General features: G+C 44.8%; 1 protein-coding gene across 2 annotated transcripts in view; it reads right to left on the reverse strand.

The window, feature by feature from the left end:
* The window catches only part of ABHD2 (abhydrolase domain containing 2, acylglycerol lipase), a 64,901-nt gene extending 48,124 nt beyond the window's left edge, over positions 1 to 16,777 (reverse strand). The window contains exons 1-3 of one of the 2 annotated variants that reach the window (XM_075006446.1): positions 16,670 to 16,777; positions 3,252 to 3,344; positions 717 to 917 (exon numbers count right to left, since the gene is read on the reverse strand). In XM_075006446.1, the coding sequence (XP_074862547.1) occupies positions 717 to 910 (194 nt within the window). In that variant the 5' untranslated portion in view covers positions 911 to 917; positions 3,252 to 3,344; positions 16,670 to 16,777. Of the gene's footprint in view, positions 1 to 716; positions 918 to 3,251; positions 3,345 to 14,270; positions 14,373 to 16,669 lie in introns of those variants that run through there. The other variant, XM_075006447.1, reaches the window with a different exon arrangement.
* Between the last annotated feature and the right edge of the window lie 315 nt (positions 16,778 to 17,092).

The following is a 17,092-nucleotide window of genomic DNA, read 5'->3' on the forward strand; positions in this document are numbered from 1 at the left end:
GAGCGCCGTCTTAGTCTGTCAAAATGTTCTGAGACTTACTGGAGTGTAGGAAGTTTCAAAACATATTTTCTATATGTTCCACAGGATGAAGTACATTGTGTTATGCCTTACTCTTCCATGCTGGGGAACACACAGTGCTGTAAGCCAAGACACTGAGTCAGAGACTGCTTTTCCATGCACTTGTATAGCATACAATGCAATGGATATGTTTATAGTGCTGCTAGAAGTGAGTCTGCAGTCAGATAGAAAGACCTGTATTAGTGGAGCTCACACTAGCATACTAAAACAAACTATGTGGACATTGCAGTCCTGGCAGGAGCTCAGGCTGGCTATCCGAGTTTGGACCATTCAACAGGCTTGGCGTGAACCTTCACCAGTGCCACTACATTGGCCCAGCTATTTTTAGTGTGTTAGCTCAAGCCCTGCTAAAACAAGTACTTAAACCTGAGCTGAGGGGTTTGCTCCCAAACATGACCAATAAGGTCTGGATCCTGGGGACCTTGAGCATTTAGAGGGGCTTTTTATGCCAACAAAAATAGCTCTCTGCCCTTAGTTCTGCATTTCAAAGGAATACTCTGCCATCTACACGAATGAATGCTGTGGATTGAGAACAGCTAAGCTCAACTTCCTCTTCTGTGGATTGAGAACAGCTAAGCTCAACTTCCTCTTCGCTGTATAAACAGGTGATTAGTTAGAAGATGGTGTTTATCACTCACTCTTTGGTCAGAAGTGGGCAGGATTTGAGCAGGAAGCGTGACAGAGCAGTGTCCTGGTAAATGAGATCAGGAGGGGCAGTTGGACTCTTTAGATTCAGGCAGCGAACGATGACATACAGAACAGCAGCAACTGCAGCTAGCTTCACTCCATCGAACACAGCTGGCAGCTCAGGGGTTTCCAGCATTGCATTCATTTTAAATCTAGAGATAAAGAAAAAGTTTAAGCCTTTTGCAACATATTGACACATTTACACAGCAAGTCCAGCCACAATATGAAATACAGAATCCCAATGATAGTGCTATAAGGAATGCTTCACAGCAAAAATAAATACTCCCATGACGGTTAACTCAAAACAAACAACATATGGAGTTGTCTTGAAGTCTAAGACTCTAAAGGGTCATCTCATGTAAATCTAGTACAGACAAAGGGATCAGTCAGGGAAGGAGATTTATTCCTACAGAGTGCTGCGTTATGATTTTATAATGTGGGTTTCTCAAGCATCAAACACTGCAAGATTCCAAAAGCACTAGCTGACTGCAACGTCTCCAAAGAATGCCCAACACAACTGAAGGTGGGTGTAGTACAATGCTTGGAGAAATGAGAAATCAAGACATGATAATTTCTCCTCATGTTTGACTGTTATCCACTATATTCTGCCACACTAGTCTGGAAAAGGCTAATGACAAGGAGGAAGTTACCAGGTCAGCCACAGCTGTGGGAATTTGGTGAACTAAAAGAATCGTCTTCATGAGGATAAAGCCCATCTGAGAAAGAACAGGAGGGGCTAGGATAAAAAACAGGAAGCTAGAAATACAACAGGGCTACATGGAAGTAGTCTGTGGTCAACCCTTGAGGGAAGGAAGGTGGGTTTGGACAAAGTTCTAACTTGCAGTAGCAGCAGCGGAAGCTCTCTAGAAATGGGGTGGACAGCCCTCAGTGCCCAAACTGTGGCCCTACCCACATGCCACACCTTTCCTGAAGGCCCATCCCATTTGCTCCTTCTGTCTCAACCGGCAGCCAGGAAAAATTGTAATGGTATATCCTTTCCCCATTTAGGAGTGACAGGGACACCACCCTGACCTTACTTGTTCCAGTACCCTTGATCTGTAGTAGTTCCCAAGAAGGACAGAGTTTGGGCTGACAGACTCCAAGGGGAACCTGAAGACATAGGAAAGGCTCAGAAAAAGGCAGGAATGTTTAGGATGGTGCAGATCTTGGCGCTGACAAAAGATCCTTACACTAGAAAGAGCAGAAGGCAGCAGGACAGGGTTTGCCTGCCAACCACTGGAGAAGTAGTGCCAGCTAGGCAGTGAATGAAAAGACTGCCTGGGACTCTTTGCATGGAAAGACTGACATCTTGGAAGGGGCGGGGGAGACACGGACACAGTGACCTGGCCAGAGGGCTAAGAGACAAACATTCAGCACCCAAGTCCGCGAGAGCACAGCAGAAAGGAGAGCTGGAGGAGTGTGGTACTAATCCCTAATAGGGATGCTGAAGTGGTTAACTGGTTAAATGACAGAGCTTAATCAGCTGTCACATGACCCATCACCCAACCCTGCCACAACCATACGGTCCCACCATCTGGCTGGAGTGGGGCTTTCCTAGCCCCGTGCTGCTGGTCACTGCTGGAGTTAACTAGCAAAGGCCAGCTAATGAGCGAACATCCATAATTAACAGAAGTGCTCAGATGGAGATATCCTAGGGGGGCGTGGACGCAGGAACAGTATACATTTTTCAGACTGCTCGAGGATAGGGACACTAGAAGGTGTCTATGGTACTGGGATACCTAACTTCAGAAACACCAAACACCCCAGAGGAGCACTCTGGATAAATGGGTTTAAAAACAAGGTTGACATGATGACACTGACACGCCAGCTTCTCAGTAACCTCCTCCTCCCACTGAGCTACATGATTGTTTACTTTAACGTCTCATGTTATCTGAACACTCCTTATTGTTGCCCAGGAAAAAAGATTTCCAGATTGGATCAGCTCAGAGGTCCACCAATCCACTACACTAAAAGTAGGCTAACACACCTTCGGGAGAGGTGCAACAAACCACGCAGTGGGCAGATATGGGATACTCTGCCCCTCATAGCACCAAATATCTTACCGGGTTTCAAAAACCAATAAAGTTTGTTATTTTTCCACCTAGGCCTACTGTAATTCTGCAACAAAAAGACAAGATTAAGTTTAAAAATCCAGAACCAACATGAACTTCTTAGAGACAAGATTATGCAAACAAACACAAGGATCCCAAGCTCTTCTTCCCTCTGTACGACAGAGGTTCTGATAATCTCCAACTTCGGCCTAACCTCTGCTCCAGAAGCAAACATGAAGCACCTCCCCTCTGTGCAGAAACCATAGAAACATAGGGCTGGAAGGGACCTTAATTCTAGGTCTCCAGGTAGCTACTGTTCTGTTAAAAAAATCTATTTAAGCAGACAGAACTAAGTGGGCAGTTTTTCCTTAGCCCTTCTGTCCTCTCCCCCGTGCCAAATACTAACTAATCCAAGTAAATGAGAGAAAGATTTACCAGTGTTTCTTGTTCTTCACAGTTAGATGTAGTCAGACAGTCCTCAAAGGATCTGAGTTTTACTGTTCAGATCAATGTTCTAGTAGAATTACCCTAAAACAAAACCACAAAGATGACATTACTGCTACTTCCAGTAGGGAGAGATGCAGCCTTCTGGAAAGAACACAAATTATTGTGTAGCGGTCCTGTTGCAGACATCAATGTCTGCAAGGCAAAAAGATAATGGTAATTAACTTGAGTATGAAAAGCACATGACAGTGTACTCTTTCTTACATCTGCTATATGGAAGTGTTTTGTCAAACACAGATTTCTTTACTTGATCTACCCTGCATAGCAATTCTTGAACTGCAGACCATAAGTATTTTCACTGCATAACACACAGACCCCCTTTCACTGCAGGATCATGTCAATTCACAAATGCTCTAAATAAAAAGCACTTCTCAACTGCAAGTCAGCTTGCACTTCAGAACACAGGACATGAGAGAAGTGGTTCTGTGCAAAGATCGTGTACATCTCCCAGGATTTTCTGCCATATCATGGGTCTACCAGGGCTCTTCTTGGCCTTCTGCAGAGTGCACAGCCCCAGCACCGTGACAGTGCTAAGTTGTCAAACTGGGGGTGGGGGTGGGAATTCCATTGCTTTAACACAAGCTTAGTCAAGAAATCTCCTATTTTAACAGACAGGAGCTCATTTACAAACTCTAACCTCCATACTTTTGGAATTACAAGTTACAGCACATGACTTTTCAGCAAGATTGTGACAGCAATCACCAGGTTCAGACATTGTCCACTTAATTAACACTAGTATACATGTATGCCATCACTCATAGTAAAAACTTGTATTGTCACGACATTGCATTAATGTGAATGAAATGGATACAGCTTCTGAGACTAGTCACTTATGCTTAACTACAAGCTCTTCCAATCCTCTGCAGATACAATATACTAATCTGGAATCCAGGTTCTGGAGTTGAAAAAAAATCACAGCCTTGCCGTCCACCCTCCACAATCCCACTCAGCATCTCTGCATTTATTTTAGAGAGCATTCTGTCAGCCAGATCTCCTGCACAGCATTCAGTCAATGACAATTTACAGGAAAGCCCCCGAATGTTTGCACTTTGTACCCTACTGAAGGAACTTCAGCATACTTTTGACCAACTGTTGTCATGTTACCATGTTAGACACCACAAAATGCAACAGAATTACATCAACACTGAAAGAAACAAGAGGGGTGAAAATCAGTCAAGGGAAGTTTAAGGTGGTGACATTTTTAAATCCTTTAACTCAAGTTTCCATTAAAACTGGAACATATTTAGTGATTGTGATAGGTTTTCCATCACTTGAGGTCTGTCTTTTTAAAAGATGTATTGTAGCTCAACCATCAGTTTTGGGCTTGATGCAGTAGTTACTAAGAAAAATTCTATGGTCAGAGGACAAGCAGAGGGCCCAGGAGCCACAGTTTGGCCCCACTCCTCAGCACAAGTGGTGGGCCAGGAGCCAGGGTCTGCCTGCTCCCCATCCTGCCCAGGACAAATGGGGAGCTTGGAGCCGCCACGCAACCCAACCTCCCACCCCTGAGGACAAAATGGAGGGCCATGAGCTGCAGTTCAAACCAGTTTCTTCTTGGAGGACAGGTTAGAGGGCCAGGAGCATCCCCTGGAGGACAGGTGGGGAGGCCAGGAGCCACACTGCAAGTTGGCTCCCTCACCAGAGGACAGGTGGGGGGCAGGAGCCACACCTAGAACTGTCTCCTCGGCTCCCTCTACTAAAGGTAGGGAAGTCAGGTGGGGAAGTCACAACCCACACCTTGGCCCTCTCCCACAGGACAGGGCCACAAGCTGTGGACAGACCCAGTAAGCCTCCCTAGACCTTCCCAGCCTCCTGCACTCAGCTCCCTGTGTTATGCCCCATTCCCGGCCCCGATTTCTGCACCAAGCCTCACCACAACCCCTCCACAACTTGTGGGCCCCAACAGGTCCTGCTTCCTCCACCCCCCAAAAGCCCTGCCCAGAGTCCTCCACTGCCCCTCCTGCTACCTGCCCCGAGCTACTCCCCCAGATACCCACCCAATCCCCTACCCTGAGCCATCCACCCCCTGCCCTCACTCCAGCACCTTCCATCCCCTGCCCTGAGCCTCCCCAACCCTCTCAACCCCAGCCCTAACTCCTGCACACCCTATCCCCCGTCCTACCCTCCCCACACCCAAACCCATCCCGAGCCCCCCAACTCCCACCCTCACTCTTGATCTCCTCACTCCCCCCCGCAACCTCCCGCACCCTATACAATCATTTAAATATAGCACATACATTTTCCTTTTATTTTCCAAAAAAGGGGAAAAAACCCTAATACTTAAGGACCCCAGCAACACCAGCTATATCTGCTAGTTTTAGATCAAATGAATCGCAGGAGCTGTAGCATTTTGTCCTCCTTGTTCCAAACCTGGAGTTTTCACAAAACCCATTTGAGAGATTCTCTATAACATTCACTGCTGCTCCAAATAGCTTTTCACAAAGCAGCCCAGCAGATTCCCACTTGTCAAAAAGAAATTTGGCAATTTCAGTACATTTAACCGCAGGGTGTACAGGTCAGATGTGCACAGATACAAAACCATTACGGCTCTATTATTGCATTGTAAAAGGCTGGATGTACCTTGCCCAGCAAAGCAAAGAAACTCACTTATCCAAGCACATTTCCAGCCTTCCCTATGTTTGCTCCCACAGCTCAAAATACAAACATGTTTATAAAATAGGCAGGAAGCAGACAAATCAAGCTAGTGCATATGGAGACTGCCTTCAGAAACACTAATACCTCAGAGCAACATTTATCAAGACTAGGTATAAAACCATCATACAGGTTGAACCTCTCTAATCTGGAACTCTTGTCCAGCAACATTTGTAATCCAGCAAGATTTTGGTTAGCTGGATGACCACTTATCCTCACGGTCCCATAAAGTTTCTTTTTAACCACAAGTGCTGGCTCTCAGGGTTCTGTGCTGCTATTTAGCTGTAATTTACCCTAAATGTCTTGTAAGAGCCCAGAAAGCAGAGAAATGTTGGCAATGCTGCTAGATAATATTGACCTCCCATAGTCTGACAAATTCTCTTGTCCGGCACAAACCAGGTCCCAAGGGTGTCAGATTAGAGAGGTTCACTCTTTAATGCATTTTGCCACATTACGGTACATCAGCCTGGCCAGATCTCAGAATGCAGAGAGCTATCCTTCTCAAACTATGGTTAGGTAGGGAAACAAGATCTACAGCAGGGGTCAGCAATCCCCAGCACAGGCACACAACAGTGGCACACAAGCCAATTTTTATCTGCATGTGAGGTGGGAGTTGAGCCCTGCTCCTCTTCTCCCATGTAGCCAGGAGCTTGCTGAAAGCCATGCCACCTGCACATTAACTAAAGACCAGCTAATGCTACCAACCATCACCTAAGCAGTAAAGCTCTGAATCTTCATTTATTAATTTATGAATCTGTTGAAAATAGGACTACTAGTGACTTGAAAAAGTATCACCTGCACTTGAATGTACATAGAGGTCAAATACTGGCATTCCACCTAAGAAAGGCTGCTGAACCCTGATCTATGGAATGCAACTGATGTGTCATAGTGGAGATGTTGCTGAAGTCCATTATGCATGGATCAGATATGAGTTTGTTACTCTGCTTCAAGACTAAAGCAGAAACCATGCCCTTGTCATTTAATTTGCAACACTGAATTGTTTAAGTAGAGAATTCCTTGTGTGCTGGAATCCTAAAGAATCAACCTCTCCATATTTGTCCTGCTTCTGAAAGGTAACTGCAATATGGATACTTCACAAGTTATGGCAGAGAACTTGACTAAACAGCAAACAACCAAAAAAACAACTTTGTAGGTCTCAACAACTTACGTGGAAACAACAGTTTCCAACACCTTCCTCAAAACAGACATGCAATGCATGAAGCAGGTTATTTACCCAAAAGGCTTAACAATAGAGTGAAAGTTACAGAAAGCACAAGGGAAACACACACAGCTCGGAGGCACCTTTCAACAGCAGTTGATTACTGCACAGTCTCTTCAGTGAAATATTCTTTCATAAAAAGCCTTGGACAGGATGCTGCTGGCATCAAGTTGCAGCTGCCTGAAACAGCGTGTATGTTTAATCTGATATTTTAGACCTACAAAAACAGGACCTCTTTAACTAGCTATGATGCCTGTCAGGTTCCCTCTGCATTTAAAAAAAAAAAACCCACAAAGTCAGTGTCGAAGCTTTATGTTATACAGCAGAGCCTTGATTTACAAGATGATTGCATTCCTGTGCACCCTCACATAACCTGAATATTGTGTAAGTTAGGGGCATTTTTCCCCCCCAGTGGAATGCACATTCTGTAGCTCGGGAAGCAGCAGGAGCACCTGGAGCTCCTTTTGAAAGGTAAGTCCTAGGGTTGAGGTGAGGCAGTTGGGGAGGGTTAAGCCTGGTGGTGGGTTGGTGTCCCGAGAGGAGGCCAAGGGAGTTAAACCTGGGGTGGTTAGAGCTGCGGGGGGTGGGGTGGGGGTTGGGTTTTGAACCAGAGCCACCTGTGGCTGCCTCTTTCCCCGGGGCTTGGTTGCAACTGGGAGGAGGCGCCCCCACTTGTGGTGGGTGAGCCAGAGCCATGTGCAGGTGGTAAGCAGGGGGTGAACTGGGGCCATGCTGGGCTGAGGGGGTTGAGCCAGGGGAAGAGCAGGATTTTGAGTTGCGCTTAACTTGCGTTAAAGCGAGCTAGGCACAACTCAAAATCATGCATTTTGAGGGTTTACTGTACATTACCCGAGCTTCGTCTCCTGGTAGGGAGCCCAAGGATTATTTTCTGTACACTGCCCAAGTCCCCACATTAGAAATGCTTTCAGCCAAGATGACTGGGAGCAGGGCACACCATAGGTACTCTGATCAGCAGCAAGTGCTGCTGATAAGCAAGAGATACACTTCATCCCACCCAGGGCTGAGCGCTCACCACAGCTGTCTGCAAAGTAAATGAGAGACAAAGTCCAAAGAACAGACCAGGCTCCAATATGATAAAATACACAGGGGGAAGTAAGACATTTCTTACCAGTACTGTTGTCTTCAGGACAGGCGGTTAGGGTCGGGAATGGTGGTATGATAGTAGCAGTAAGAAATTCAAACTTGGGGTAGAGTGTGAGGGTCTCAAGGTAGGGTTTGGGAAATACTGGAGTGTGGGGGACTAAGGGCGCAGGGCGTGTGTGTGCAGGAATCAGGACAGGGACTTGGTGTGGGGGGGCTCAGGGCAGTGGCTAGGAGTGTGCGGGGTACAGGAGTCAGTGTTGGAGATTGTGGGACTTCAGAGCAAGAGCAAGGGTGCGGAGGGTGCAGGAGTTAGGGCAGAAATCTGGGGGTTGTTGGGTGCAGGAGTCAGGCTAGGATATAATGGGCTCAGGTCAGGGGGCTGATTTGTGTGTTGGGGATATACAGGGAGGACAGAAGCTCTCCCCATGAGATTCATAGGGGAACACTGCTGTGTCCCCTTCCTGTCAGAGAAAACACCTAAACAATCAACTTTAGAGGGAATGGTATCTCTGTGAAACTACGTGGGGTTTATCTGTGCAGTTTCCCAGCACTTGCAGAAAAGACACAAGCAGGAATAGTGGTTAGAGAATTCCATTTTCTGAGATCGTGCAGGAGAGGAACTTTACAGAGCCTCCCATACAAAACATGTTTGCAGCCAATGAAAACTAGTAGCACACGTCTACAGACGATTTTTAATTTTGAGTTTTATATTCATATATTTAAAAACAAGGCAACATCATTTCAAGACCGAGAGGAGTAGAAGTATAAGAACCACTTTCAAGAAGCTCAACATTTGGTCACCTACTTAAGAACAGTACACTGAATTCTTCTGCCACATGGAGTTCTCAACTTCCAATGAGGACTGAGCAGAAATACAAGATACGTAAAGCCTTAAAGTCAGTTAACAACTCCAACGGTTGCTCTCCAGGTTTCTAGAAAAATGCCATCTCCACACCACCCTCATTTTTCACCAAAATTCTTACAAGGGCACAAAGGGCAGTGAGATTCCAAATTCCCAATGAAAGTCAGTGAGTACTGCAACCTCCACAGGTACCTACATGCCCATTTTCCTGCCCCAAATCAGGTCACTGAAACACTTAACTTAGATCTCCCTAACTGCTCACGTATATTGCTTAGAGTACATTTATTAAAATCTGAAGTACACATCTGAACAGCAGCTAGAAGAACGGGACTCTCCTTAGAATTACGAGGTCATGCCATAATACAAATGTAATAAATCTGAACACTACACTTCTAGTTCATCAGAATGGCTTTCCTTGACAAACAGAACCCAAGGTGGTGGCAAATTCATTGACCCCCCTCCCCGCATCATGAATCTAAGGATAAAAATCACTGCCACATCCCACGACCCAACTTTTACCATTATTTCCTCTACAGAACGGCATATTCATACCATTTTGCCAGACTCTATAAAATATGTGAGGTTTAGCACACATCCAATTTTCTGATTGTAAATTAAGCATGTAGAAGAATTAAATAGTTTGCACTGCCACTGAATGGGTGCGCATTACATTTAGTTCTTTTGCCCATATAATGACTTCCATATTATATGGCATGAAATTCGTTTTTTTAAGGCAGAATTTTGTCAAAATTCTAAGAATATTTCCCTGTTCATTTTTACTTCCAGTGCAAGCAAATGTATTTGGAATTTATTCCTCTGGAAAGATCACAATTGAATCTGCTATAATGAGCTAATGCTTTAGAAGCGGAGACTGAAGTCAAATAGATGCCTGCTATTAAAGATTAATGTTTTTTCTGAATGGACAAACTGAAACTGTTAAAAGCAAGAAGCTAAAGCTGTGAAGTACGTTAGATTTAATTTTCTTCCGTCTTACAAAAACACCTTGCTTAAGTGACAAAAAAAGTCTTTTGAAGAGGAGCTATTGAAAGGTCTAGCATTCCTGAGAGCTCAGCCCAAAAAGGACAAAGAACGCCAATGCTCTGGATTGATCTCATCATGATTCCACTTCTATCTATTTTCATGATGTTAAACTAAAGTGATGCAGATTCTGAAACACAAATTGCTTAAGGGTGTGATGTAACTTTTGTACCAGGCAACTGTTCTTCCTGCTGGGTGTGTATGTCTAATGTGGGTGGGTGGGAGAACAGCCTTCTCTACAGCAGGACATCATGTTTGTTTCCTACCACTAGCAACACTGAGCTTGTGTTACCATTCGGTGTGATAACCCGGACTACCAGAAATGGAGGCATCATGTTGTACTATATGGGTAGTGTTAAATTATGCTTAAAATGCTGTTAATTGTCTGCATCCCTTTCCATGAACGTTCCCACCATTGCTACCTCCTGAAACATTGTACCAATGACAACACTGGATTCCCCCCCATTTTGTACATTAACACTAAAATCACTAATACTAACCTTAACACTGTCTAGTATTGAACTTAATGAAGCCATTTAAACACATGATTAACTTATCCATCAGATACCTTTAACACTAGATTTGTCTCAAAGAAACAGTGCAAAGTATTTATTTGTACACATGATCAGGCTTCAAACTTTTAGAGATTAAAACACTTACTACACATTTCTGATTAACAGCAGCTGATGAGGTTTATCTTAATAGTTATTTGGTGTTTCACATCAAATACAGTACACACTGAAATCTCTAGAACAAATCCACAACCATAACTGAAAATAACTCTAAGATACTAACAGAAATTCAAAAACACTTAATATTCCACACAAAATATTTCCACTAAAGTAGGTGAAAATACTTGACCAGCAAAATTTGGTTAAAAGCTTCTGCCCAAGCTGAGACTTTGTATGTCAAGATTCATTCTATGCAAATATTACTGGCCACTGAAAGTTTTTGTTATAAAATTCTAATGCTACCACTAAGATCTATCTATAATCTTTTGTAAACACAAAAGAGGACCAGAGAGACCAAGTGAGTCATTACTGCCATTACTAAACTGTTTACTTTCAACTGTTAAGCACAAAGCAACTCAGATAGCTCACAGATGTTACAAATTGCTGTCCAGCCAGCAACTGATATCGCACCTAGTAAGTTCTAACTGCTTTGTTCACAGGTGTCTATTGCAGCCTCACACCCCCAAACCAATATTTTTCTAGAACTTGAAACCAACTTCACTTGCACCAGTCAAGCAAATCCACAGTGTTATTCTAATTATTCCTTCATCACTTCATCCCCCTGCACTATTACCTTCATGTACAACAGTGTTGATATGTTAGATGGTTTGTCCTTCAGGATAGGGAAGTGTCTTTGAGGGCATGTCTTTACAGGTCCCACAAGTGCTTTATTCCTGTTGATGATACTTTGTCGAGTTGGATTAGCTCACTACATAGGAAGCACAGACCTCACTGTGAAGAGAAAAGAAGGCTAGAAAAAGTTCACTTAAAAGCCAAAGCTGCATCCTGAAGAAGTTCTTTTTAATAGCCGTGGAGGCTGACAGAATAGATACACAGTTGCAGCTCTTCCTTTAAGCAGCTACTTCATCCCCAGGAGAAAGAGGGAGAACTTATCCCTCTCCAGCACCACTGAAAGTCTAGAAGAGCTGCCATTGCCCATTAAGAGTCAGTCAGTGCTACCAACTTAGGTCAGTGTGACTACATCAATCAGGGGTGTGGAAAATCCAAGCACACCAGTTATACCAAGTGTCCCCACTGCAGACAACACTGTTGACAGAAGAGCTTCCCCGTTGACATAACTATCCTGTCACTCAGAGAGGTGGAGTACCTACACTGAAAAGAGAAACTGTTCCATTAGCATAGGCAGCATCTTCACTAACAGGGTGCAGCTCCCTGTGATGTAATAGACAAGCCATCAAGTTATGCTCAGCTACACAAAGTTCAAAAACAACTGCAAACCAGTCTACCACATATACATGGCACAAAGTTAGTAACACGTGGATTAGAACCAATTGTGTCCAGTCCCCTAGAGATGCAGCTCTCTCCCCTGTACCCTGGTTAACAAAGCCTCCAAAAGGAGGAACATAATATAAAGAACAAAATGAACGCATCTCTAAAGCCCTGGGCAAATACATAATTTGTATCTGCATCCAATCTACTATCCTCAGGTGTGGTCCACGGATATGCAGGGCTCAAGGCACCTCCCCTGGAACAGTAGAAAATAGCAGAATCTGCACAAGTTCCCTTTGAGCTGTGGGAACCAAATCAGCATGCAAGAACTGAATTAAGGTTTTCAGGAGGGAAAAGCTAAAGGAGAGGGGACCAAAAACCCCCTGAAACAAAGAAGGTTAAATGAGGATGTAGCCAAAGTCCTGCTGTTAGAAATAAAGACGGGGCAAGCAAACATGAAATAAAGTACATCTAATAAAATGAAGGCAGGTACAATGAGAATTCCAAAATAGCTGAGCTACTTTTTAAAGCCCATCTCATTGAAATAGGCAGGAATAGCTATGTAGAAAAACTGAATACTTTGTACCAGTTGATTCAATTAATAAACCACAGGCATTTCTAAACCAGCAGTTCAGAGCATGCTCACAGGTGCACATGCACACAAACATGCAAGCCATCTTAAAAAAAAGAGGAAACAGCAAAGCTGGTACTTACAATGATAATAGACAAACTATAATATCAATCAGAACCAAAACAAGTAGTTATCAGGGGCTACTGAAACTGGGAAACTATAAATGAGGGTTCATAAAGAACAAGTCATTGCAGACAGGACAGAGTTCCTTTAAAAACAAGTTACATCAGTTGATTTAAAAACATAACAGCTGTAACACATGAATTGCAGTACAATATTTGATCAAGTAATATGAAATCTTACATGAAAACTAACTGAATTGGATAGAGCACGGTCACTCAGACTGACAACTGAACAGACTGCAAGTGGCAGTCAAGAGACATCTAGAATGTATTACACAATGCCAGAAATATTGCATTGTTGTAGCTGTGTTGCTCCATGGCTATTAGAGAGACAAAGTGGATGAGGTAATATCTTGTAATAGACCTGCCAAAAGAAAAAACCTGACTGAGATCTTTAAAGACACGAAATTCAACACAATCAATCCACAGCTGACAAGACAGCTCTATAGTCCCTGAACCTAACAACAAGACAGTGATCAAACCTGTAGACATAGGGGATGCCATTGTAGTTCTCTGCCATCAGATCACATGAAAGAGTCCTACTATCAACTGTGACACTATCTACAATAACAAACTAGAAGACATCCACATACCACAATTTACTCAGGAAAATACAGATATCAAACTCCACAAGAAACTCTGCAAACTCTTCTCCCATGAACCCAGGGATCTTTGACATGCTTCCCAAGACCAAAGAAAGGCAACCCAGGCAGATGAGGCACATCTGACAATGGCACTCTTACATTATTTCTTCAGTATCAGGATTCATAGAAACCACCGTTTTCATAAAAAATATCTACTTCCTCCACAAACTCTGCAACATTAACAACCACCCTCAGAACATCATCCTCTCCATTATGGATGTCTTCTCTACTCACCAACATCCTTCACAAGGACAATACAGCTGCCTGGCTCCGCTATTGACAAAACAATGGACAATCCGCACATATCCATCTTAAACACAGTGCCAACTCATTCATTTAATATAATTTTAATTCTACCACAAGCACGAACTCCAAACCCTGGCAACAGCCATAGGTATGTATTAGGACAACTCCCCAGTATGGCAACCTCGTCACAGGCCATCTTGACAGAATTTCTGCATAAAAGCAATGCAGTGATCTGAGATATGGTGGTATTTTCATCCTCTGGACAGATGACAAACTCCCTCACAGATATCCACCACAACTTTAATGAACTGGCAGAGATTGTTAAACGCTCCCCAGAATGCTCCTTCACTAACATCAACTTCCTGGACACCACAATAAGCTTTAACAAGGGAATCCTAGAGACAATCCACAGATAACTATACCTACTTTCCCAGATCCAGTAACTACCCCAAGCAAATCAAGAAATCTTACCTGCAGCAAGGCACTCAGATACTACCAGACATGCTCCAATGAGAAAATCTGGGATATATACCATAAACACATTCAAAACTGCCTTCAGCAAACAAGGACACTCCACCAGAGAAGTACATCGCATCATGGACTGGGCCACCCAAATGCTCCAAGCAAACCTGCCTCAATAGAGAAGCAAAGCCCACTGACAGCACAACCCTCACTGTCATCTATCATCCCATACATGGAATTGAAAAACTGCAACCTGTGCTCCCTGGGGGCCCCATCTCAAAATAAATCTTTCCCAAATCCTTTCCTATGGCCTTCAAACAGTCCCTCGACATCACCAAATTCATCATCAGACTATAGCTCCCTACAGAAAAAAAGCACAACTGCAAGCTGTTCTAGACCCTGCTCCCCGCCCTCAGAACAGCAGACGCAAAATCTGCTGATGTCTCCATTGCCACAAGAACTGGCAACCCCACAACCAACCTTTCAAGATCTAGGTGTACATATTCCTACCGTAACTTGTGGTGTACCTCATTCACTGCACAATCAAAAATATTACATCGCCCACCTTGTCTCACAAACATATCAGATTCTAGAACTTGGCAGGGGAAGGAGGCAGCAGTGGCAAAAGAATAGAGAAGACAGAATGCCAGACTAAAGTGAGATCTGTGTTTTAGGTCATAGGTCTACTTCCATCAACTTATGACTAGAGTAATTTCACTTTAATGCCTCAGTTCTGAGCTATAAAATGGGGATAATGATACTACCTCATTTTTGAGGAGCACTTCTAGGTCCTTGGGTGAGGAAGTGTTATAACAATGCAAAGAGTTATTGGGATCAGGAAGCTGAAGATGTGCAGCAGGGGTTAGTATTACATACATTTTATCTAGGATTCTTATTAAAAGGTGCAGAAAGAGAATATGGCTTATTAAGTTTTCTGATCCTAAACAGGAAAAATATTTCAAACTCCTCGGAGAAAAAAGTGGTAATACGAGAAAAACAAGAGATTAAAAGCATAAGCAGGAAAACAGAGATACAAAATAGACAGTTACAACCTACAGATTAACGAAATTTACCAAGAAGTTCTTTCCTAATGGGACGGTGAAATCTGGAAGGCAGAACAAGTGAAGGAAACTTTGGGGTGACAGTAGATAGCAAGCAACACATGAGTTTACAATAGAGGCAAATGTGATTTTGAACTGCACATAACAAAGACATTATCACCACCACACTGGGATGCAACTGTCCCCTTCTATCACACTGAAATAACGGCATCTAGTAGACTGCACAGACAGACACTGATTAACAGAAGCAATAAAAGCGATATCGGGCTGGAGAGATTGAATTACAAAGAAAGAACTAAACACATGCAGCACAGCTACATGGCAACAGGGCATGGGAAGAGGCCAAGTCATGAACAGGTTGCAAATACCAGAGGGTGTAAAGCCTCAGGAAGGGAATATTTTGTCATGGGGTGAAAGTGAGGAGGAACAGCATGCTAAGAAATGGAGAAAGCAGATGATGAATGCCAGAGAACATTCTGGATGTCAGATACATCCCCATGAGGTACAGATTCTCGAAATTGCAGAAGAAAACCTGTGACACTGGGGTAGTTCTGAACTGGGCAACAGAACAGTAGGAAGTGTGCAATAACAGCTTGCCTTACTTTCATATTGGGGAAGAAGAGGGCCAAATGCTCGAGAGAGAAAAATAATGGGCCTTGATTCCCACCCAATCCCTGCATTGAGAGATGTGGGGGGAGGGAAATCCTGATCCCTGCCCAGCTCACCCCAGCTAGCGAGCTAGAGAGGAGCATTCAATTCCTGCCTCTCTCCCTCCAACCAAATAGATAAGAGGCAGGTAGGGACCTTAATTCCTACCTAGTTCCCTGTAGCTAGACAGATACGGGACAAGGAAGGGATCTCAGTTCCTGCCCAGCTCTCCTCCATGGATGTGGGAGCAACACTTGATTGCTGCCCAATTCCTTCGCCCTCCATGAGCATATTGGGGGAAGACACTTGATCCCTATCCCATTCCCCACTGTGAATACCGGGCGGGGACGCTCACTCTAATCTAACTCTCCTTTCTGCCGCATATAAATACGGGACGCGGAGGGACACCCGCTCTCTGCGCGCCTCCCCCAATACGCAAGGGGGCGGGGGAGGGACACTCGCTCCCTGCCCGCCTCCCCCCGTACGAATGCCGATGGGGGAGACACAAGACTGCCTCTCCCTGCCCATCCCCCCCATACGAATGCCGGGGGGGGGGGGTCGACACTCTCTCCCTGCCCGGCGCCTCTTCCCCTCACGGGATGTCCGGCGGACACCAACCGACTGCCCCTCCCCCCCATACAGCAGGGACCCGCTCTCCCCGCGAGTTGCGATGAGCTGGGGGTCAGGACGCCGCCTCACCTGTAAGCCCACCTCGGCCCGGCCGCTGTTCTCGACGCTTCCGGCACCAGCTCCCATCGGTTCTCACCCGAGCCGGCCCGGCTACCAACTACCCCTTAGCAACCTCGCGCGCAAGGCGATTGGGGACTGGCCACGCCACTCTTCCGCAACACGGCCTGAGGTTGGCCAGTAGGCCGGCGTGAGGGCGAGGAAACGCACACCCAGTAGCTACTCAGCTATTGGCTAGTTGAGGCGCAGTTGAGGATTCCATTGGCTTTCATCAACTGTCAGTCAGAGGTGGGCGCTGAACGTCCCAATCTTTATGACGGGGTGGGTGGTGAAAAGGAGTGCGTGGGGAGGGAAGTGAGCTGCGCTATGTGCAGAGTCACTCGCAGGGCCTGGTTTGTGTGCAGGCAGGGCTGCCACTTGCCAGGCCCATCTACG

The sequence above is a fragment of the Carettochelys insculpta genome, chromosome 12 (assembly GCF_033958435.1).
Source record: "Carettochelys insculpta isolate YL-2023 chromosome 12, ASM3395843v1, whole genome shotgun sequence".
Classification (NCBI taxonomy): Eukaryota; Metazoa; Chordata; order Testudines; family Carettochelyidae; genus Carettochelys; species Carettochelys insculpta.